We start from the raw sequence: 24,450 nt of genomic DNA, 5'->3' as shown, positions 1-24,450 counted from the left end.
GAGCTTGATGTGTTAATGTGTCCGTACCGCAGCGAGGAAACGTGCAGAAGGACTCTGGGTTGGCCTCCTCCTCTTCCTGCATATCGCAGATTAATTTCAGTATATGACACCCGTCTGGTTCCAGTAACATCTCCTGGCGTTGGAGGTTTAATCGCAGGTCTGTCAGCCAGCAGCTAAATACTTTAGTTACAACTTAAACAATCCCACATTCAGACAGTCCTGATTTAGTGGGTCGGCCTGCTTAGTGTGTTTGCATTGTAATAATAAAACAGGAGGGGGTGAAACAGAAGAGCCGGGGGTAAAGGTAATGCAGGAGGGCAGGGGGAGGAACTCCGCTCATGGAGCTAATGTTCTGGAAAATGGTGGAAACAGAGGACGGAGAAGGTGCCATCCCAAAATGAGTGTCGATAGCTTTTGTTTTGGCCAGAGTGACTTCATCCCTTTAATGAGAGAGATCTGAGCGCAACTGTGTGTTCTCAACAATGTCAGAAAGTCTTAGTTTGATCCCGACCTGTAAATTTCCTCCATCGCACAAAACCTGGAAGCTCGTCAGAGGAACTGCTGGCCGAGCCCAGGCTGCATGTGCGGACATAAAGAACGCGCCGTACAGCTGCGCCGCAGCTCCTGCGCCGCTGCTTTCCTGTTTTCACTCTCCAAGATCGCTCCCCGATAAGAGAAGACGTACGAGCTCCACACGAGGAGATAATTCTGCTCGGCCCCGCGCAGGTGAGGCCTGCCAAGTGGACGCCGGCCAGCGGGCGAGGCCGAGCATCTGACCTCCTGGAAGACGGCTTTTAGCCCGTCCTTCACATTAAGCAGCACGTTCAAAAGGTGATGTAACGCAAGATAAGCCCGAAATTTGCAGCTCGGAATTAGCAAAAAATGTTTGCTGAGTGAAAAGAGGACTAAGGGATGGATTTTTTTGGAAAGTACTCCTCATGACATCATCACTCTCGTCACTTTTTCCGTGCATAATTTCCATTTCGACGCAGAAAAAACACGCGCTGCCTCATTCTGTGAACTTCTGCGGCGTAACATTGTTTCTCATCCTGTCGGTTGGTCCTGTGCTCTAATAATCCCGACTCTCTTGTGTCCATGAACAGACAATGAGCACGTAAAAAGCCTCAGAAAGGCTAAAATGGACTGAAGGAAACCACACAAATCCAGCAGGAAATGGGACGCCAACACCCAGCAGAGTGGAAAAAACAAGATTTTTACTCTGATTGGCCGAAGAAATCTGCCCCAGCACCATGGTGAGTCCCAGTCCTCTGGAGCTGTGCTCTGCTGTAGCTATGCTAGCAGAAATGCAGAGAACAGCAGCTTTTCAAGAAGAGCCAAAGTCATCAGAATGTTGGGTGGGTGCACAGAAGCGTTGCGGCCTCGGAGTTATAAAAGGCTCCCTGAGAACAACCTCCAAGATACGACCGCACAGAGCTCATAGGACAGGGAGAGGGCAGAAAAACCGGCCACGCAGGAGCGCTAGCACTGGTGCCTTTGAAGGAAACCTTTTTTTTGACATGTGATATTTCGGGAAACGGGGGTCTGATGAGGCCACCGGTCTTTCCTCTCCTGGCACGGAGCGCGGCTGTGACCTCATCCCATCCTGCCACACAGGAAAGGTGGCTCAGATAAAGCCTGGACAGCCACCTGGTCGTATTCATGGTGACTGAATAAGAATAAAGTGGTAGGCACAGACTTGTGAGAGTCAGGAAATGGATTCATCCAGACAGACGAGGTGCGAACAGCCGAAATAAAGTTAAAGGCGGAAAAAGACACATTAGGCCTGTTTGCAGGACGGGGGCAGAGCTGGGACGCGCCAGTTATTCCAGACATCGTTCCCTGACGCTGCGCTGGGAGGACGAGGGATGTGATGTTACAGCTTGTTTAAGATCGATGGGACCTCAAACCAAGTTTCACGCGGCTGCACATGCAAGCGGCCCAGTTTGGCGTCACGAATCTGGAGGCAATCGGGAGTGTTTACTTAAGACGGGAGGAGAGAGTGGGCCAGCGAGCAGCGCCGTGCAGCCGCCATCTGAGTGGTCACGTGACGAATGCTGCATCAGCGGCTCTGGGCTCATCACACACACCAGACAAGATCGTTAAACGAAGCCCCAAACGTAAGGTGAGGTCACATGTTTCAGACATAATTAGGATCTCTGCTGAATTTACAGCTCTGTGAATTAATGAACAGAGCCAACAGGACGCATGTGAGGCCAGACAGACCATAAATTCCTGATATGTGAGGTTTGAGCTGCAGACGGAGGTTATCTGAGGAAGCTGCGGTTACAGACGGGGACGGGAGCCAATAAATCTCACAAGCTTGTTTCGTTAAACGTGTCAAACGTGCACGTGTTGTGTTCGTCAGTCCGTTGTAGCGTAGGCAGCATGAATCCCTCATTCTCCACGGTGGAGGAACCAAAAATGCCACCAAATGAATATCCTGCATCCCTGTGGTAAGGGTCAAAGGTCAAGGTTCTTAAAATTCCAAAAGGACTGAAGGAACGGCGAGAGGCGAGTGGCAGCCTCGCTCTGCTGCTCGTTTCGGCTCCGCACGGATCAAAAAGCCTCTTTTCTCCTCGGGAACTAGAGCCGTTCTATTTGCAGGCCTCCAATCGGAGCCCGATCATCCGCCTAATGCGTCTCTGCCGCTGTGGCGTTCCACGTAAACGCCGTCGCTCGCAGTCCTCGCCGCCGCTTCATCATCCCGCTCTGCTTGTTTTGGCCCGAATGTGCCGACGCGCTGGTGAACGTGTAACCTGACGTGCACGTGCACGTCCTCATCCTGCTCAAGTGATGCAGGTGGAGGCTAAAACTGGTGTGACGAATGACTCCTGTCCTGCTGACGCTAGCAGGGAGTGTGTGTGTGTGTGTGTGTGTGTGTGAGTGTGTGTGTGTGTGTGTGTGTGTGTGTGTCCCACCAGTGTGGCTGCCCATGGTGGGTGGAGCTCATTTTATTGTGTAAAATGGTTCAAACTAACCTGTTTTTCACAAACATCAGTGTGATTAAAAGCTTAAAATATTGTGTTTTGGTCCAAAGAGACCCGCCAGCTGTGTCCTGACGTCACCTGGTCCAGGTGAGGAGGTGTGTAGCGATTTACTGCAGTCGACCACCAGGGGGCGGTGAGTCGATTCAGCCTCACTTTTGAGGGACCCAGACCTTTTCCAGCTTTATTGTTGTTATTTTAAATATGGATTTTGAGGTTTTAAATATGGATTTTGAGGTGTCAGGGTGTGGAAAAGCTCCAAATGACCATTTTAAAGCACAACGAGATTAAACCTGCAAGTAGGGGACATCTCCGGATCCAACTTCCACCAAAGCGTTGGCAGAGTGTCGCCTTATTCCAATATCTTTACGCACAAAACGGGAAATGGAATTTAGACAAATTGATTTTACGCAGCCATTCGCGCTCCTTTGTCTCAGTCGAGCGGAGCTGGAGGGCACCGAAGGCTGCTCCCAGCTGCTGCCTCCCTCCCCGGCGCCGCGCTCTCTTTGTGCCGCTTCGGCCGAATAAATTAGCGGTCCGAGTCAGAGAGAGAGAGAGGGGGGGGGGGGGGGGGGAGTCGGGGGTGGAGAGTCGGGGGGAGGGGGGAGGGGGGCGTCCCCGTGGCGCAGGAGTCGCCTTCCAGTTGGTGAGGTGTCGCTGCCGTGAAGCGACTCCGTCTCAGCAGCGCGCACGTAGCGGCAGAGACTGGATGCTCGGAGAGAGAGAGGGAGAGAGACATAGAGAGAGAGAGAGAGAGAGGGAGAGGGAGAGAGAGAGAGAGGAGAGAGAGGAGGGAGAGGGAGAGAGAGAGATAGAGAGAGAGGAGAGGGGAGAGGGAGAGAGGAGAGAGGGAGAGAGAGAAAGGAGAGAGAGGAGAGAGAGGTAGAGGGAGAGAGAGAGAGAGAGAGAGAGGTAGAGAGGTAGAGGCAGAGAGAGAGAGGAGAGAGAGGAGAGAGGTAGAGAGGTAGAGGCAGAGAGAGAGAGGGAGAGAGAGAGATAGAGTGGAGAGAGAGGAGGGAGAGAGAGGAGAGAGGAGAGGTTAGAGGGAGAGAGAGGAGAGAGCGAGACAGGGAGGAGAGAGAGGAGCAGTTCCAGGCGGCTCCTTCCCATTTGCAGACAGCGGAGGAGCTGAAGAGATTCCCAGCTGATCCTCTCACCTGACGCACGCGCGAGCAGCAAAGAGGAGCCGTTCTGCGGAGCCCCGGATTAGAAAAACCTGCGGATTTGTTTCAGATTACGGTTTGGCTTTTTTTTATTTTTTGAACTAGTTTTCCTGTGGATACTATGTAAGAGCCAAAGCCACCGTCCAGCCCGGCTTCATCCAGGACCCGGTGGATTTCCGACCGTTCGGGAGGTGCGCTGGGAAACCGTTTGCATACTAATCACTTTTTGGAAGGGCGGGTTTCCAGAGCGCATCCAGCCACGCGCAGCGGCTCACATGCACGTAAGTGAGCCGCCTTTATTCTCATCCGCCGGTCCCGGTCCCTGGTGCGGCTGATCGCCTCTGGAGGAGGTGGCAGAAGAAACCAGCTCCAGATGGGTGGGAGACGGCCGGGGGGGGGGGGGGGTCCCTGCATCTGCACCTTGCATGCATGAGCTGGTGTGTGCGTGTGTGTGTGCGTGTGTGAAGGGGGGGGGGGGGGGGGGGGCTACGCAAGATGAATAGATTTCGGTGATGCGGCATATTGATTATTGATCAGCATTCACAGCTGAGCCAGTTCAGACTGTGAAATGAAAAACGAGTGTCCCTTTACAACAGATGCTAATCATTAGCCTAGCCCGGTTTACACCCCCCCCCCCCCCCCCCTTAATTTATTAAACTCTAAGCCGTTTGTTCCTTTGGATTCCATGAGGATTCAAAGTTCCTGATGCAGGATTTCAAGCAGGATTGTGGGAGATCACCAGCACATTTTTCTATTTCTTTCTTTTTTAATCTTGTGCCTCTGAGCAAGGCACTAACACCATTAGCTCCAGTGGGGCCTGCTCCGCTGATAATAGCATTCTTCTCCTCTGTGTAGTCATAAACCCAGTGCCAGATCAGAGGGACTATCCCAGCAGACAAGAAAGAGCGTGGAATCCATTCTGCCTGCAGAAAATAAATAAAATAACCCTCCGACAGCCAGAAAATAGATCCTGGCAACATTTTTACAATAGGAACTGTATTTATAGAAACCACCTCTGTGCACACGCGGCCAAAAAACTAAAAATAAAAGCCCAGAGGCGCATTTAAGCGGCTCGCCACAATCGTTGTTCCAGGCATATCTGGTGTCCGCTGGCACCAGCTGCTTGTTTTTGTGTTGTCGGGGGATACGGACGGTGGAATTATGACACCATCCCCGACACGTGCTCCGGGTCAGCGGCGCCCGGGCGAGCCGTCGGGTTTGACCCGCGAGGCTTCGAACGCCAACTGCTGTCACGTGTTTACGCACATCAGCTGATTACCAGGAGCCGGAGCCGAAGACCGCAGGTCCGAGGAGCTGAGTCGGGCCGGAACGCCGTGGCCGCAGCTCCGCCCCCAGGCTCCACGCACGCTAGCAAAGTCAAAGCAACGGCGTTTAGCTGGAGCTTTGATGGGTTTGGGCTAATGAGAGATGTGATGGGATTGGAGGGGAGGGGTCAGCATCTGCCGGACATCTGTTTGGGTCGGTGACTGAACGGCACCCACGTGGGGGCTCCGGCTCTCCGGGACACGTCCTGGTTCCGACATCGCCGCTCCTTATGTCACTGAGGATTTGAGGAATAAGAGACGACGTCTTAAAACTTACCCACCATTTTCTCTCCCTCTGGAGCAGCACATTTCCCTCAAAATCTTTTAATCTGCTCTCACCAAATTGTGCCCCCCCCCCCCCCCACAGTCACATGACTCTCGGTCCTTCTGAGCCCCGACACGTCCTCCAGAAAGATTCCAGTTTGTGCCGTTTTCTTATTCAAAGGGATGTCAGATTTTCTCTCTTCCTCTGTCTCTGTCTCACACACACACACACACACACACACACACACACACAACACACACACACACACACACACACACACACACACAGATAAAAACATCATCCACCTGACGTGTGATGACAGCTGAGGTCAACTGCAACATAAGAAAAGACAGTTTCCTCTTCCTCGGTGACACAAACCAACGGAAACATTTTCCCTCCATCTTCCAGCCGGATGTTGTGGGTAGGTGTTGCTGTTTTTATTTACAGTACCCCCCCAGACCAGCCCCCCCCCCCCAGACCAGTACCCCCCCAGACCAGTACACCCCCTTAGACCAGTACACCCCCTTAGACCAGTACACCCACCCCCCAGACCAGTAACCCCCCCAGACCAGTACACCCCCTTAGACCAGTACCCCCCCCCAGACCAGTACCCCCCCAGACCAGTACACCAGCCCTCAGTCCAGTACACCCCCCTAAGACCAGTAGCCCCCCCCTCAGACCAGTACACCCCACTCAGACCAGTAGCCCCCCCTCAGACCAGTATCCCCCTCAGACCATTATCCCACCCTCAGACCAGTCCCCCTCCCCTCAGACCAGTACACCCACTCTCAGACCAGTACACCCGCCTCAGACCAGTACACCCCCTCACAGACCAGTTACACCCACTCAGACCAGTCCCCCCCTCAGACCAGTACACCCCCCTCAGACCAGTACACCCCACTCAGACCAGTACACCCCCCTCAGACCAGTACACCCCACTCAGACCAGTACACCCCCCTCAGACCAGTACACCCCACTCAGACCAGTCCCCCCCTCAGACCAGTACACCCCTCTCAGACCAGTACACCCCCCTCAGACCAGTACACCCCACTCAGACCAGTCCCCCCCTCAGACCAGTACACCCCACTCAGACCAGTCCCCCCCTCAGACCAGTACACCCCTCTCAGACCAGTACACCCCACTCAGACCAGTCCCCCCCTCAGACCAGTACCCCCTCAGACCAATACCCCCCTCAGACCAGTCCCCCCCAGACCAGTACACCCCTCTCAGACCAGTACCTGCCCCCAGACCAGTACACCCCCCTCAGACCAGTCCCCCCCAGACCAGTACACCCCTCTCAGACCAGTACCTGCCCCCAGACCAGTACACCCCCCTCAGACCAGTCCCCCCCCTCAGACCAGTACCCCCTCAGACCAGTACCCCCCCTCAGACCAGTCCCCCCCAGACCAGTACACCCCCCTCAGACCAGTACCCACCCTCAGACCAGTACACCCTCCTCAGACCAGTACACCCCCCTCAGACCAGTCCCCACCCCCCAGACCAGTACCCCCCCCAGACCAGTCCCCCCCCAAGACTAGGACCCCCCCCCAGACCAGTACCCCCCCAGACCAGTATCCCCACTCAGACCAATACCCACCCCCCTCAGACCAGTACCCCCTCAGACCAGTCCCCCCCCCCCAGACCAGTCCCCCCCAGACTAGGACCCCCCGTCCCCCCCCCCACCCAGACCACCATCTCAGTCCTAACAGGGTTTTTAAACGGCGGCGACGTGTGTGAGGCAGATTCCTGGAAAACCTCCGTTTGGAGCATCCAGCCAATAATAGTTTCACTGGCACATTCAGAAATGATGATTCCCATTGATAAGGAGTCCCGATTGCTGATTGCTCCACATTTCATTATCTTCGCCTCCTCGGGGATGTTGGTTGCCATGGCAGCGACGGTTGCACAGCCTGCTGCCATTAGAATCCAGAAATTCAGTGGCGTCATCGTGAGGAACGATCCGGCAAAGGTTCCGGAATCTCTCAGGTATCCAAAATCAAAGCTTTAATCATTGATTATTGGAGGGAATATTCCAATATGGAGCTTCCTATAACCGTAACCCTGGGATTAGAGCTGGAACGGCTCAGGATCCTGGTGCCACATGGAGACCTCCAGCCCGGGGTGGGCGACCACAGTCCGGAAATAAGCCCCTCCCACCAAATACAACAGAACCCACCAAACGACACGTTTTCATGAGGTATTATTCCCAATAGTTGCTGGCACAAACATCTCTGGAAGTTTCTGGAGAAACTGAGCGTCACGTTTTTGGGAAGTGTGAGCAAAACCTGGGAACTGAGCTGGGAGAAGCGTCTGAGACCCAACAGAAGCAGAACCTCATGTGCTTTTAATGAGGCCGGGGCGATGATCCGAGCTGCTCCGAGCTCCGAGATGAGAGAACGTGATACGCGCCTAAGGGATTCCTTTGGAGAGGGTTTGAAACCGGCGAATCCACGGTTTCGCTCCCTGTTTTCATATCGACGCTAATGGTTGAGATATTTTTTGCAAAGCCAATTAAAACAACAGACGGGCCTAATTCCCGGGCTTACCACGTAAAATGGAAAAGAGTAACCCGATCCACAGGCATTCCCACGCACGGGACAGCTGCCGGCGTGCCGCTGATCCAGGAGTCGGTGGAGAATTTCGTAAGAAACAAGGCTAGTCACCACGAGTTAAGCTAGCGAGGAGCCAGATTCCCGGTCTGGACCGGTCAAGTGAGGCCATTTCTCACAGGAAGCTCCCGACCTCCTTCCGCCCTCTGGAAAGGACCTTTCAACCAAACATGGGGCGCGTTGATTAATGCTAATGTGTTTGGTGGAACAATAACACGCCGGTGCTGCTGCGTCCCTCCTCCCATTGGCCGGGAGCGGAGCGTGCGAGCGTGTTTACGGCTTCACCAGCACATGTTTAAATTACAAAATGGATCTTCGGTTTCCCTTTTCCTGGGCCTGTTGTGGCTCAGCTGGGTGGGTTTTCTTCCCCCGTTCATTCATTAGCCAACGCCGTTGTTTGCCTAGTGTCCTTCTGAATCCGAGGCGCGACATTCCTCTCTCCTTAGACAGCTAATTTATTGCCGGAACACTTTGAATATGTAACACGAGGTGGCTCGGGATTACAAACATTACTCACCAAATATGTGCGCGCGCTGTAATCAAGCGCGCTCGTGTTTGCTGCGTGTTTAACCATGTGCAGCCATCAGCTAGCTCGCGCATGCTAATGTCTTCCACATTCACTGATAAGAAGATTTCCTGATGTTTAACTGCTTCCAGTCTCTGGACCGCTGGGCTTAATTGGGGGGACGCACCCCTGGCGGAGCCCAAAGGAGAGGACGTCGAGGCTCTGGTGGGGTAACAGAGGGGCGCTTGGACTCCACAGGGTGCCCGTGTGGGGTATTAAACGTGCCGTGATGGGGGGGCGGCTGCTCGCCACTTCGGGGACGTCATTTTTTTGGGAGGGTCTCTGCTCTGGGATGTTTTCTCCTTGGTGTCTCATTAGTTAAATTCCTCCGCATATTTTCCGTTTCTTGTTCTTTATCCTCTGGAAAACAGCACAAACCAAACACGTGCACACACTTATCGGCGGAACCCAAAAGAACCCGCCAGTACATTCGCTTGGCAAGGCGGGTCCAGAGATTAGTGAATCACCTCCAGCTGTGTTTTCACTTGCTCCGCTGCCGGTTCAGAGGGTGCGTTATTTATGTGCACGCAGACGTGCGCACATCTCCGCGCTCACGGCAGCTGAGCCGAGCCGGGTTTCCATGTTTCGGTCTCCGTCACCGTCTCCTGGCCCGCTGGGCAGGGAAACCCGGGACGACCCGTCACGGGGGGGCCGCCTGCTGTTGGGAAGAGCGAGCGTGCGACTGTAATTCCAGTTTTGACGGAAAAGAAACAAATCCGAGTCTTCAGTTGTTTTCCTTTGCATCCCCGCGGGATCGAACGGGTTAAAACGTGTGGAGGATCCACCAGTAGGTCTATGGAACCGATCCCGCCAGTCTGGGGCTCGATGTCGCCGAGGAATTAGCAGTTTCTGTGATGACGTGCCCCCCTTCGTCACCCGGTCCTGCAGCCAGGCCGTCTGACGAGATTCCAGAGTTTAGGAACGAAGGCTGCATTTCTCCTGTTTCAGGGAGATAGTTCTTAATTAGGAAAGAGGAATGGAGGAACAAATGAAAGGATGCAGGTTGAAGAGCCGCCTCTCACTGTAGCTGAAGAACTCGCCAGCGCTTCATCATGATTAATTAAATTGTCCCGTCTTAGACGCACATTCCCAGCGAACCAGGTTTGGGTTTCGCAGCTCCTGAGTGCTTTTCCGGCTGCTCCCCGGCCGAGCCGGGACCCGACACACTCGTGAACTCTCTGAGACGCGGCGGCATTAATATTGATGGTGCCCCGGGCCGCGTGTGCACGTATGTTTCAGCGCGCGTGTAAATGTGCAGACGCCGGTTGTCTGGACGTCTGAGCGGCTGCTGTTGAGATCTATTAGATCCATAAACCCCCTTTTTAGGTCGGGTGAAAGAGCAGGAGAGGGCACGGCGCTGGTGAGGTGGCTCAAAACAGCCCCAACCTGCCCCAACCTGCCCCATACAGCCCCAACCAGCCCCAACCTGCCCCAACCTGCCCCAACCTGCCCCATACAGCCCCAACTAGCCCCAACCTGCCCCATACAGCCCCAACCTGCGCCAACCTGCCCCATACAGCCCCAACCTGCCCCAACCTGCCCCAACTAGCCCCAACCAGCCCCAACTAGCCCCATACAGCCCCAACCTGCGCCAACCAGCCCCAACTAGCCCCATACAGCCCCAACCTGCCCCAACTAGCCCCAACCAGCCCCAACCTCCCCCAACCTGCCCCATACAGCCCCAACCAGCCCCAACCAGCCCCAACCTGCCCCATACAGCCCCAACCTGCGCCAACCTGCCCCATACAGCCCCAACCAGCCCCAACCAGCCCCAACCTGTCCCATACAGCCCCAACCTGCCCCATACAGCCCCAACCTGCCCCAATCTTTTAGTCTCAAGGTTCAGTGTTGGTTTAACAGTTTCAAAACAAATGTTTTAATGAAACTCAAGCTAAACTCTCGGGTTTCCTCAAAAAACCATCAAGAGCGTCTTTCCTGAGAATTCCTGCGCGTTAACATTTTTATTTTGACAGCTCTTCCCGTTATTCGTTCCCCTCTCTGACTCCGCCGTCAATCCCGGGATCTGGCTTGTGTTTGTTCAGAGTGTCACAGAAGCACTTGTCGGTCTAAACGAGCAGCTCCCGGCTCCTGGCTCCGGTGCCAGACCCACCTCTCCACCCACGAGGAGCTCTCTGGACCTCACTCCTGTGCTGTTCATCAAAGCAGAACAAAACACCCCTCCGGTTGAGCTGGAGGTCATGTGGTGCGGCCACTGCTCGCCGTGGCGTGCCTGGCCAGGGCTGTTAAATCCATTATGAGGGAGGTGGGGTAGAGCGGGAGGGGGGAGGAGCAGCATGAAACGGATGGAAAGAGAGGTCTGCTTGGAAATGGCAGGGCTTGAGGAAAATGGACCATTGTTGTCAACGCGGATGAAACGGCGTGGAGACGCTCGCGCGCATCCTCCCGCACGTGCAGCGCCGCTTTGGACCGCTCCGCTGGGCCAGAGCGGCCCGGAGCGGAGCCCCGTGTTTTTGAGGCTTTGAGGGTTCCGTGCAGCGGGGGCAGATTATGGGGGTGTAATGCCAGATAATAATGTGGCTGAGACTGCACGGAGCCCTGCGAGTCTGGCCCGCTTGTCAGTGCGGTTGCACCGAAATGATGTCACCCCTCGCGTGCACGTGTGTCGTGTCGGGATGCAAGAGGAGAGGGCAACACGGGGAAGGGAGCTTGCTGCTTCCACACTCTGATCTCGGAATTCAGGATTTCTACAAGCGCGAACGTACCGGTTGGAAGCATCGCTTGCAGAGACCAGCAGATCTTCCCAAAGCACCACTAGAGGGAGTGAAGCAGGTTGCCTGTTTTGGGCCGTATTCTCTCAGCCCGCGGTGGAGTTTGGACCCGGCTCTCTGTGCTCCTCCGTGTTTTCCAGAGTAAACACATGTGAAGCACTGCACACCTCCGAAACGGGCCGATGATGTCATGCGCCGACTGCTCATTGACAGTGACAGATTGCAGCCGTGCGATCTGTTCATCAGCGTAACCTTTGGTTGACTCGGCGATGGTGAGAGAACCAGAAGGAACACGCACGCGCACATGCACATCCTTGAGAGTCCACCTCCTGACTTCCCACTTCAATCACAAGCCTCCAGTACGCTGCTGCCTGAACAGAGGCCAGTTAAGCCAAACACTGAAATCCCTCCTCGGAATGAAAGGGGTTTTTTGTGTGTGTCCTAATTTTACTTTTTTCCTCCACTTTGTTCTTTGTCTGTTTCCCCGGTGCTGTCAATGACTGCCGTATGGTCCTGCACTCTCTCCCAGGGCTCCGACTCGCCAATAGAAAGGTCTCTTTTCATCATCACGCCCCTAATTGTTCCTCAAACTTCCCCCTTAAACAACTCAAATAGTCCCACATGCACAAAATGGTCATCAGAACCAAGACAAACACCCGACCAGGGGGTGCGAGTGTGCAGAGTCCCGGGTTGGGATTTGTAGCAACTGTCCACAGCAGCCGTCTGGACACATGCAAAGGTCAACGGGTGAGGGGGGGGGGGGGGTATCGGTCTCCTGCTATCTGTCCCAGTGGGGCTATAGAGTTTATTAATCCTTTCTCCTCTCAGGGCTCATAAACTGCTGGGTCAGGGGGAGAAAAAGGCAGGTGTTATGTAAAATAGCAGCAGGATTCATTCGCTAACATGCGTGTTATTGATCCCAGATAGTGTTTTTGCCCCATGTGCTGGAGGGATTGTGAGGATTTTCAGCTATCTGGCAAAAACCTGAATAAATGAATACAATCAAACAGGTCAAGCACTTCCATGTGTGACCATAATATAACCCCTCCTCCAATTATGTTACGAGACCAAAAAAGGTGTATTTTTCCACACCAGACTATAATATATAGCAGTCACCCGTCGCGATGACCTGCAGGAGCATCCATCCGTGCCTCGGTCCAGGCTTTGTTGAGACCCTGCAGCAGGCTAAATGCTGCCTTTCTCCTTTGGCTTGGACAACATTCCCAAAGTTAACTGCCCAGATTATACGTGCACAGGGGGAGCGATCGCACTGTTGAATATAGCGGGAGAGGGAAGGCCAACTCCCTCTATGGTGACTAAACTCCTGTGGGCTACTGGTCCTTTGTTTATGTCACACATTTGAACGTTTGATCATTTGGAGCAGTTAGAGTTTAAGACATGGACGTAATCCCAGTTCTTTCCTTTCTGCTCCGACTGGAACGGTTATGTCGGAACCAAACAGTCTTCCTCATCACACGATGCTTTGAAGAATTACGTGCTCAATAACTCTTCCCTTGTAAATATGAGATGAGCATGCACAGTTGGTTTTATTTTGAGCATAAAGGTTTGTAAAGCTTCTCGAAGCACTCGGTGAACATCTATCTTCTGAGCATTTAGAACAGTCACTCAGGTTCAATGCCATCACTTTTTTCAGTGTGTTTCCAGAATTTTGTGGTGATCTTTGAAAATATGCACACTAAACCTGGGCCAAATATTTTTTGGGCAAAAAAAAAAGTTCTGATTGTTTTGACTTGAGGTACCAGATGTTGAATGTGTTGCTTTGTAACTAAGAAAGTGTTAGGTGAGTTTCTGATAGCCTCATAAAGTCTTGCCTTTGTTGCAGTCAGCGAGTATTTTTGGTGAAAACAAAAGTTAAAGCATGTGTATCTCCTCCTGATGATAAATCTGACTTAGCTTGACCATAAGGAGGATATTATCCTCATGGATTTGTGATTTACTGTTTGGGGAATCTGCGAGCTCGGCTTACTGTCTTTACTTCTCTATAAAGGTCCTGTTGAAGCAGCTGGAAGCTCGCAGTATTTTCCCATGCATTCCAAATATTTCTCTATCATTCTGTACCAGCATTTGCTTTAAGAAATCAAAATGTAGAGGGTATCTTGTCTGGTTCAATATAACTTTTAATTCTTTTGAGACAGTATGTGGCTTCGTTTGAGCCTTCCATTGTTACCGGCTGATGCCTCTTTTCCTTTAGAGGAACACATGTTATAATCTAGCTGTTTGCTGTTGTTCAAGCTAACGTAGTACTTTAGTGTAGGGGTCAGATTCTAATACAGAGTCTCTCTGTCTCTCTCTTCTCAGGTGTAGCAGTGCCCAGTCATGCTGTTAACAAGTAAAAGGTCAAGACGGAGGTCGTGGGTCAGAGGACCCTCCGAGTGGCTGAGCCTGGGGCGACAGGAGCCGCTCTATTATTTCTACATAGTCCTCGTTCTGGTGCAGTCGCCCACCGTCCTCGGGGTGCTGGAGCTGCAGCTGGACGAAGGGCAGCCGGCGGGGACAATTGTTGGAGACATCAGCGCCGGGTTACCTGCGGGTGAAACTCCCAGTCTGTACTTCATCTCAGACCACGAGGGCACGGGCGTGGGCAGCGATCTCAACATTGACGAGACCACCGGCATCATCACCACCGCACGAAGTCTGGATCGGGAAAAGAGGGACCACTACAGCTTTATCGCCGTGACGATGACAGGTGTCACGATTGAGGTGTCCATCACAGTTAACGACATCAATGACCATGCGCCCGAGTTCCCCAAAAAGAAAGCCGTGCTTAAAATCCCAGAGCACACAGCAATTGGAACGAGGTTTTCCCTGGAGCCTGCAACAGATGCAGACAAGGACCAGCTGACCACCCAAGGATACACTATTCGAGAGGGAAATGTGGGTCAGGTTTTCCAACTGGAAACCAAGAGAGCTACAAACAAGGTCCTGTATCTGGACCTGGTCATCGGTGAACTGCTGGACAGAGAAAAACGCTCATCCTACACCCTTATGATTGAAGCCTTTGATGGGGGATCGCCCAAAAGGATCGGGTCTATGACCCTAGAAGTGATCGTGACTGACATTAATGACCACGCACCGATGTTCAACCAGAGCCGATACCACGCCATCATCTCTGAAAGCCTCCCTCAAGGCAGCAGCATCTTACAGGTCCGCTCAGTCTTCAGTCTTCAGGCCCTGAATCGTTGCTCTGCTGCATTCTCACGATACTTCTGTGTCTAACCTTTTCTCACAGGTCTTCGCGACAGATGAAGACGAGGGAGATAACGGTCTGGTCCTTTATGAAATCAACCGGCGCCAGAGTGACCCTGACCGCTACTTTGTCATGGATGTCAAAACGGGTGTCATTACCCTCAACAGGCCCCTGGACTACGAACTGAAGAGAGTCCATGAACTGGTGGTCCAGGCGAGAGATAATGCCAGCCACCCGGAGGTATTTCATGATATATTTGATCTTTTTACACAGCTTAAATAGCAGGAGAAGACTTCTAGCAGTTCATCTGATTTTGTTGTAGAGTTTGGGGGGAAATCCTTGAGCTAACCCTTAGTGTGGGTAAAGTAAGGGACCTCATGTGACATATGTGTCATTTATCCTCCTAGGTGACCAATGCATTCGTGACTATTCATGTCCGTGACTACAATGACAACCAGCCCACCATGACCATCATCTTCCTCAGTGAGGATGGTTCTCCAAGGATCTCAGAAGGGGCCCAACCAGGCCAGTACGTAGCTCGGATCTCTGTCACCGATCCAGACTACGGAGAGTACGCCAATGTGAACGTGTCCCTGGAGGGGGGCGATGGGAAGTTTGCTCTTACGACAAAGGACAGCATAATCTACCTGATATACGTTGATCAGGAGCTGGACAGAGAGGAGCGGGATTCTTATGAGCTCAGGGTTATGGCGACAGACTCTGGCACGCCTCCCCTCAGAGCAGAGTCATCTTTCACCATTCAGGTGACCGATGTCAATGACAACCCCCCCCTGTTTGACCAGCAGGCATACAGACAGACCATTCCTGAAGTTGTCTACCCAGGCTCCTTCGTTCTCCAGGTCACTGCGAGGGACAAGGACCAAGGCCCCAATGGGGACGTCCGTTACAGACTTCTCAAGAGCAAAAACTCCCATTCTGATTGGTTCTCCATTGATCCAGTAACTGGGATCATTACCACAGCAACTGTTCTGGATTTTGAATCGGAGCCAGCCCCCAGTGTGACTGTTGTTGCGATGGATAATGGCCGGCCGCCGCTGTCGTCCACGGCAAAGGTGGATATCGTGCTGCAGGACGTCAATGACAACACGCCGGTGTTTTCCAGCAACTTTTACAATGCCTCCATCAAGGAGAACACCCCAGCTGGGACCTGCTTCTTAGAGGTAAGGAAGACATTTTTACATCCTTCCACGCTCCTTTTCAGCCTTATTAAGGTTGAATTTATTGGGTTTTAATTCATTTGCACGGGAAATGCCTTTTTTTTTAATCGTCATGGTGCTCAGTCTCGTTGGCCAGAAAACTGCTGCCCTACTTATGGAGCCAAACCTGCGTAGCCCCTCTCTGAGGTGTTCTGTCATCTCGTTCTCACAATATTTATGGCCCTGCTCTGTTGCTTTCTCCCTTTCCTCTCCCACCAAAAGCTGGAAATCAAAGTTGTGCTGAAATTAAACCAGTCTGTGGTAAAAACAAGTCGTGCACTTGAATTTGCTGGTTCGTAGAAACGGCGTAAGAGTGGACGAGCAGCGGCGTCCACTGTGGCCGTTAGGAGGCCAAGCCATTTGTAAGAGAAGAAGAGAAATTTGCAGAACAGCAGGGAGGAAAGCTTCACCTGCATTCCTCAAGCTACTGTGTGAAGATTTACTGTCTGCTGATATGGCCTCGCTCTCACCTCAGGGGTTACCGCGGCAACCAAACCATGGACGCGGCGTGGACACCGTCTCATTGTAGCTCAGCTGTCCCGCTTTTATCTGTTTGAGAAGCACTTGCTATGTGTAAGGAGGACCTCTCCTGAGGAATGAAACACGATAACTGCACGTTTGTTTGCACGTCCTGAACTTCTCAAGCACATTTTGGAGCAACTGCCGTCGCAGGTTGTCATTAGTTATAAAGTGATCAGGCTGAGAAGAAGCTTTTTTAGCTTCTCAGAATTTAGGGAGCTGGCTTCTGTGTAGACGAGGCACACAGATGAAGGTGGAATGGAATGGATATTAAAGGTGACAGGAACACATAACAATAAAAACATGGTAGATGAAGCTAAATCGACGATAAATCTGTCATTGATTTTTGGTTATGATGCATTTGCAGGCCAGGCCTGAGTTTGAGTCCCACCAGCTCAGGTGGGAGTGATATTAAAGGACATAATTAAGATTCAGAGACACTCAGGTTCCCTCTAATAGTTTCTTTAGCATGTCACACTTGAACAAGTGAACATGTGACCCGTTTGTGCCGGTTGTTGTATTTTTCTGTCTCCTTGCAGTCACATAACAAGAAATGTCAACTTCAGCCGGGAGCTTTGATTGGAAAGGTTCTAAACAATGCAACGCACCTCTAATTAGGCTGGACCCAGTAACTGAAAACCCCTGGACCTCCACTCCAGAGGTCTCTGCAGTTATACAGTAATCCAATGTTAGTTGTTTTCCTAATCCTAGCTGGCAGATATTCTGGCACTAGGTGCAGGCATCCTCCCATGCCAGACATCATGGGTGGTTTTCCAAAGTACCAGCGTGACTGAATGAGGCTTGATCCGCTCATTCCAGCACGTTCCTCAAGGCTTGTTTGGACCGAGCCAAGATTCTTCTAGCAAGACTCTCCCCAAGAGGTCTGCTATTTGCAGGATAATAGTAGTTGGAATAGGTTTAACTAGGCCAGTGGAATATGTGGCTGTGCAGGTAAGGAATGCAGAAAAAAACCCAGCAGCATTCGATTTGTTCTGTGTTGTCTCCGTGTGCCTGCCAGCCGACTGTTGGGCCGTCTGGGTGAGGTGTTCCAGTTTTTTTGGGCAGCAGTGGGATTGTGGTGGTCTGTCACGTTCCGAACAGAATCATGGCAGGCAGAAAGGCAGAATGTTCTCAGAATTGTACCAATATTTACAATAGCTAACAATAGCTGTTTGGCTGGGGATTATTATGGGCGCCTGGCTGGCCTTGTTTTAATTTTGGACAGTTTGTGTAAAACTGGGAAAAAATGGGGGGAAATATGTTATCAGGGCAAAAGGCGGAATAACACAAATAGGGTAAGATGCAGTTTCCCTTTCTGCGCCAACCGCAGTGCTTCTTTTTCCCATTATTTTCCCTTTTTTCTGTCTGTCTTTTGTTGTCTCCTAACTCGGTCGATTTGCCGTCCTTCTGCTTCGCTTAAAAATTTCTAATTTTTGCAATTTCTCTCCCTCGCACCAACAAACTCAGGCAGCAAGAATGTGTAGGAAGCTGCTTATCGGTTCGGATGCTATAGTAATCTGTAATGTGTAGCGCTGTTTATGGAGCCTTGACACAAAGGAGTTATTTATTTCTTGGTTTCCCTGGTTTCCTCTCCCCCTGCTTCCTTTGAGCATTTCTCAGGCAGGCAGGAGAGGCTATGGTGCCTCTTTGTGTGTGTGTGTGTGTGTGTGTGTGTGTGTGTGTGTGTGTGTCTTTGTGTACATTCATCGGATTCAGGTTCATATCCTGAAGGTTGAGATCATGAGAACAGCATGAACTGTGGCTGCTGGTGAGAAGTGACAGCGGAAATCACTGGCACTAATATCGCTAAATTGTTCGGAATACTTGGTTCTAATCCTCGCTTTTCAGCATCTAAGCGGATTTCCCACGTGGATTCTGCGTTGTGGTGTCAGACCAGTCTGATGACACGGTCTCTCATGGCGTGAACGGACCACTGGGAAGCCAGAGCAACAGCACCGGCAGGATGCCGCGGATGAGAAGCGGCGCTCGCTAAAGGAAACACAAACCGATGACGGCAAAAAAAGGGGAACAACAAAACTTCCAAAACAGGATGGGAGAATTTGCCTGCGTGCTGAATTTACATGCGCATGCCTGGATGTCATATGTCTCCGTACGTGCCAAGAACTCCCTTTCAGCAGGTGATGCGTCTCCCCTGTGATGTTTAGCATGTGGTTTCCTGGTCAAGGCTGTTAAACAGCGTTCAATCACGTGGACAGACGCACAGATGTGCTTCGGGCTGCAGTTTGGCTTCTTCCTGTTACAAGGTTATACCTCACAGCTGGGCAGAGGAATTCAGCAAATAAAAGTAATTACAATATTGACATTAAATAACTGTGGCTCGTCTGGATAACTGACACACAGAATTCCTGGTGTTCAAAGTGTTGACTTTTCCCAGGGAATGATGGTTTCATTTTAGCCTCAGCAGGTCGTCCTCGCTAAAATGAGCTTCACCTTCCGAGCAGGCCTCGGCGGTCCGATGGAAACCCGAAAGAAAGTCATTAAGTACATGTGAGAGGGGTCAAAATGTGAGAGATGCTGCACACGGAATACTACACGGAGTATTCTTTACGGAACGACTAATCATGTTCAGCAGGTGCACGTGCACGTTCTCGCCGAGGCTCCTCCTCTTGAATAAGGCGCTGGAGCCAAACATGTAAGGAGGAAACGGTTGAGCTGAAGCTTCCTGTAACCTGAGGAATCTTCCTCGGTTGTGTGGAACCTGCAAACCGGACAGAAAATTAATGAATTGCTGTTTTCCTTCATCGGCGCCGCTCTGCTGAAAGCCCGATTAGTGTGTTTGACTCCGTCCATCAGTGTGCTTGTTGGGTTTAGAGTAAGAGGCGAGGGAAGAGGAGAGGCAGGCCGGAGCTAACCGCATCTAACAGCTGATCAGCGATGACAAACGCCCAGGGTTGCACACAACCAGAGGCCGGATCACAGATTTGACAAATGGCCGATCGCCGGGAACAGCTGGCCTCGGTTCTGACACACTCTCCTCCGTCTTTCCGTCTCGGAGCTGCAAACTGTGCCGACAGGAAGTACGTGATGAGGGATCTGGACATTCGGAGTTATCACCTGTTCTCACCTGTTCACACACAGGTGACGTTGACAAGATCTTTGTGTTCCTGCCCAAATCCTCACACTCTGGGAATGTTTGCTCATATTTTCCACATTTTAAATGGAAATTAAAGTTAAATTCGAACTCTGAGACCAGCAATTTTTTAAAAGTTAAAACAACATCCATGTTTCTCCAGCACACAATTAGCTGGGTTTTGTTCACTTTGTGGTACAAACGGCTTCGTCCATAAAGGTCCCAATCATGTGACTTCCAGTACCGGAGCCTCAGCCGGAGCCGTGCTGGAAAGATGGCAGCTGAGCCACAACTCCAGCACGATTGGAAGGATTTTCATGAAAATGCCGGGAATGGGAATCAGACTGGCTTTCGAAATTCCGACTTTCCTTCGGAGCTGACATTTATTGTTTTGAGTGAAACGTCTTAACAACTCTTGGTGGGACCGGTCCATGATTTGATCCGACACGTTGGTGTCTCTTTACATATCGGCGTCACCGGTCCGAAGCTTCGGTTTGTCCAGTTCCCCCTCATTCTTCAGTCAAGTGTGCATTTTTCTTGGCTGCGCTGCAAACAAATAAATGCCGCTCTCGTGTTTACGAGTGATTCCTGGCCCCGGCGGGTCATCGTTACATCCTCCAACCGCAGATCTTGGCTCCGCTGCCGAGACTCAAACTGCAAAGTCTGTATAAACTCGCGGAGCTCCTTTTTTCCCCCAACAGTTCAGAGATCAGATTCCCTGCTGATTCCTTTTTCTACTGGAATATTTGTCTGCCCATTGCCAGGTGTTGGATTCTGGCACGTGTTGGGTAAATAGGGTTGTTTTCTATCCCCAGGAGCAGCAGTTCTGTTCCATATCACGAGCTGCTGGCCGAGGCTGCGTTCGAGAGCCCAAATCAGATTGTTCGTTCATGTGTGATGTGACTGGCCGGTGCCTCTGTGGAGAGGATGGCCTCATGCCTCATTAAGCTCAATACTTTCTACCATATGGCAGCGAGGGGCTTTTCTTCTCCAAGCTGAATGGTTCCTATTCCTTTTCTTCATCTCAGCTGTTCCCAAGCATCTCTTTCCATTCCTCTGCTCTTCCAGTCGCACCTCTGTTGCCATACATGGAGTTTTACTGTTTGGGGTTTCAGGGATGGGTTGATGGAGCCAAATGCGACTTTGGAAAGTACCTTGTTCCTTCTGTGCTTTTGTCTTTGAAACAATTGATTCTTCCTAAAATTGCATCAATGCAGGGCCACTAAATTTCGCCAGGAAATCTAAAACCCCCTTGAATATTAGATTAAATGCCACTGTAATGGAAAAGCACAAAGAGGTCGGTGAATTGCAAATGACATGAAACAATTTCCTCTCCACTCGTCCCAAACTGAAAAGTCAGACTCGTTTAACTTAAATTAAATTTAAAAATTACATTTTAGCATTGACGGGACTAAAATAGGGACTGTGGAACAGACAGTTATCAAACAGCTGCAGGCTCCTCCGCGACACCCCTTAATGGCGAACGCACCCGTTTTTCTGTCCGTCTCTGCTCGTCAGCTTATCGCTCTTCTCCAGCGCCCCTGTGCTGATTCTGCTTTGTGTTTCTGGTGAAACTTATCGGCCCTCCAGACGACCCCGCTCCCGGCTGGGCCTCCATTTTCTCATTGTCTGAGCTGCCGTCGATGCTCAACGTAAGAGAAAGAAACTCGCTCATGGAGGGATATTCAAACGGCCCTGTGCCTGAACGAAACACACTCACTCACACACACTCACACACACTCACACACACACACACACACACACACACACACACACGCACAAACGCAGCAGGTGACACAAAGCATTTGGCCACACTAATCTAATTTTCTGAAACTGTGGGCTAACGTGGTAAATGAATGAGTGCTCTCCTTGGCGTCGGAGGGAGTCGGGGTTGCAGTTGGGGGCAGCAGGTGCTCAATAACTTTGGGGTGGTGAGAGCTCTTGTTTCTCAGTGTATCAGATTTGGCTTTATGGAGACATTTGAAGTCACTGTTGGGCGTGACAGGGGCATTCCACTCCGAGTTGCTGAGTTCAGCTGTGTTTTGTCCACAGGAACTTTCACCATCAATTACGAACCTTCGGAGTGGCCGTGCGTCTTCGCTGCAGGGGTCGATTCTCTGGAATGTTTGTTTTTTGTCCCATGCAGAAAATTCCCTGGTCAGGGGTAGTTTCAGGAATGTTGGTGAGGGCTGTCGAGCATTCCTGACAGGCTCGACGTACTCGCCATGTTCCCTCATTCACAGTTGTGGACGTCACGTGGTGACGTTCCCTGAGATGGACAAGAAAACTCAGAACAGATGGAGGAGCCGCTTTGTTTAACTTGAATGATGGAATCAGCAACTTTAAGGAACATGTGAGGACAGACAGGTCGACAGAGGTTAATGAACATTTTGTCTGTGTGCCAGAACAAGAAGTTACAGAAGAACTATAAGAAACTGGAGACCAGAGAATTGGATGAGGAAGACGTTGCATAATGACACTATGTCACCGTGGCAACCCAAATAACAATGGTCACATTGTGGAACTAAAACTCCAAACTGTGACAGTCTGCTGAAAATATGAATGATTTAAGTGTTTTTCCCCACGTGTACGCTCCCGTGCACAGTTTTGTCTTCAAGCCTCGGAGCTGTTGTCGGGCTGGCTCGGCTCCTCCTCTTGTGTCTCTCCCTGCGCCAGACATTTTCCTCTCACGGGTCCAATTCTGCACATCCTCGGATATTTATCTTCTCAAACGAATCATCCAATTAATTATCGCCTTCTTCATCTTACCTCACAGACCTAAATGTGGGCAGATTCGGAGGGAGACGTCGGTATTCCGTATCCAATGTTGGCTTCACGGCGCCAAAAGACACGAAATGAAACAATACCGCCGATGCTGCCCGGTCCGTACGAGATCAGAGAAATGGCGCCGCCGAGCAGAGCAGTTTTTATTCAATATGGTCCACATCAGCCTCCCACTTCCTTCACATCTCCCAGATGCGTTTCTGTCAGGCGTGTTGGCTTTTCTCTGGACTTCAGCTTTTATAAGGATGCTTCTCACCATGTGATGTCTATTAAAGAAGAAGAAGAAGAAAGGGAACGAAAGTTTCCACTTCCCTGGCGTGGACTCTTTTAAGAGAAGTTCTGACCATTTACCACCTGCCCACCCGAGCCTTTGCTGGACTTCGGCTAGGCGCTGGATAGCATTAATTTGTAAATAATTGTTCGTAAAGAGGAGGAAAATTCGAATAAATCCCGGTGGGTTGGGTTAAAGCATTAGAAAAACACACTTATTTCCACTGTGGCTCGTGCTGACTGCGTGTGCGCTTGTGGTCACTGGCGGCGTTGGTCCGACTGGACTGGAAGGGCTGCGGGAGTGGAAACACACTCACTGTTTTCATGGGAAGCGGCTGTGATTTGTTTCGATGAACTGTACAAATCTGAAACCGCAAAGTCAATGGTACGGGAACCGAAACAAGAAAATGAGTGATGACAGTGCGCAGAGAGGTGATCAGAAAGGGAAGCACCATTCCAGACTTTTGCCTGTTTTCCTTTAACACGAGTGGTTCCATCTTCAGGCGTGTTCTGAGCCCCCTGGACCCAGTGAACCCGTCCACACAGGACCAGCAGGGTAACATTTAATAAGTAGCTTTCGGTTAAAGAGTAATCCTTGGAGCTTCTTTCCATTTTACACTGACAGCCAACAGAACGTGGCTCAAACGTTCTAAAAACCACCCTCTACTTAAACAATTGTCTCTCCTTTCTGCAAGGTCTCATTTAATTGCACAATCATGGCAACATTAATATCTTAATCCGGCACTGATGCAGCTTTTCAGGGTCCTCATCAATAATAATGGGCTCGATCATCCTCCAAGCTCTCAGAAGTGCACCCGGCGTTCTAATTGAGGACACTTTTGGGCTCTCTAGGGTGGTCTGTACGAGCAGGAAGAGAGATTCTCCACGCTGTATGTCTTTGCCTTCTTCTATTCCCACTGTTACGTTTGGACGGAGACCTGCGTTTTCGCAGGACCTCGCCGTGCCGTCGGATCAGGCGTAAGCTGTTTGTGTTGGAGTCGTGTGAGGACTGCGCGATGAATCTTTCTGACATGAAACAGTAGTCGCTGCCTGTTGTTTTAACCTCACACTGAGTGCATTTACGGGCTTTTGGCTCGGCCCGTAGGTATTGGCGGCGTTTGGGTAAATCATCTGATTTGGCCTGGGCTTCGTCTGCCTGTTTGAAGCACTTCTAGAGTGAGGATGTGTCAGATTTAGTGTCAGTTTAGGAGAACCAACAATTCTGGTGCATGTGGCTCAAATTCAGCGCTGTGGTTTTGGATCAGATTTAGTGCGGCTTATCGCGTCCAAGTGGGCCTCGCACCGTTTTAAGGAAGTTCTTTCACCCACCGCGGGTAAATCTCTCGGTTTTGAAATAGCACATCCGTCTTTAAGTAGTAAAGTCCTATAGAGGATGTAGCGAAAGCAACATGTGACAGAAATGCAGAGGAGGTGTACATTACAGGTCTGCGTGTCTGGATCAGGAAAGGCAGCAGGCTCGGCTCTAAAATATCGCACTTCCTGGACCAAAAGGATCAGATGAATTAGCAGCAGGGGGTAGCTGCACCAGGCAACTCTCCGTGTCTGCGTCTGGTGACCCTTGCCGCCGTCACTCACTACAGCTTAATGTTTTCACATCATGGCTCAGCAGAGCAGGACGCTCCAGGCGAATGGGAGCAGTTGGCTGGCTGGAGGATGAAAAGGGAAACGCTTTTTTATGACCTTACCAGAGGATTCCTTTC

The 24,450-nt window shown here is 51.2% G+C and overlaps 1 protein-coding gene across 2 annotated transcripts in view; it reads left to right on the top strand.

The window, feature by feature from the left end:
* Positions 1-1,234: 1,234 nt before the first annotated feature.
* Positions 1,235-24,450, top strand: part of LOC130537378 (protocadherin-16-like) — a 57,033-nt gene continuing 33,817 nt past the window's right edge. The window contains exons 1-4 of one of the 2 annotated variants that reach the window (XM_057054170.1): positions 1,235-1,253; positions 13,960-14,805; positions 14,891-15,088; positions 15,256-16,029. In XM_057054170.1, coding sequence (XP_056910150.1) covers positions 13,978-14,805; positions 14,891-15,088; positions 15,256-16,029 — 1,800 coding nt within the window. In that variant the 5' untranslated portion in view covers positions 1,235-1,253; positions 13,960-13,977. Of the gene's footprint in view, positions 1,254-4,077; positions 4,429-13,959; positions 14,806-14,890; positions 15,089-15,255; positions 16,030-24,450 lie in introns of those variants that run through there. The other variant, XM_057054169.1, reaches the window with a different exon arrangement.

The sequence above is a fragment of the Takifugu flavidus genome, chromosome 14 (genome assembly GCF_003711565.1).
Source record: "Takifugu flavidus isolate HTHZ2018 chromosome 14, ASM371156v2, whole genome shotgun sequence".
NCBI classification, from domain to species: Eukaryota; Metazoa; Chordata; class Actinopteri; order Tetraodontiformes; family Tetraodontidae; genus Takifugu; species Takifugu flavidus.
Note: the sequence above shows the minus strand (reverse complement) of the source record. Positions and strands in the feature narration are given on the sequence as shown.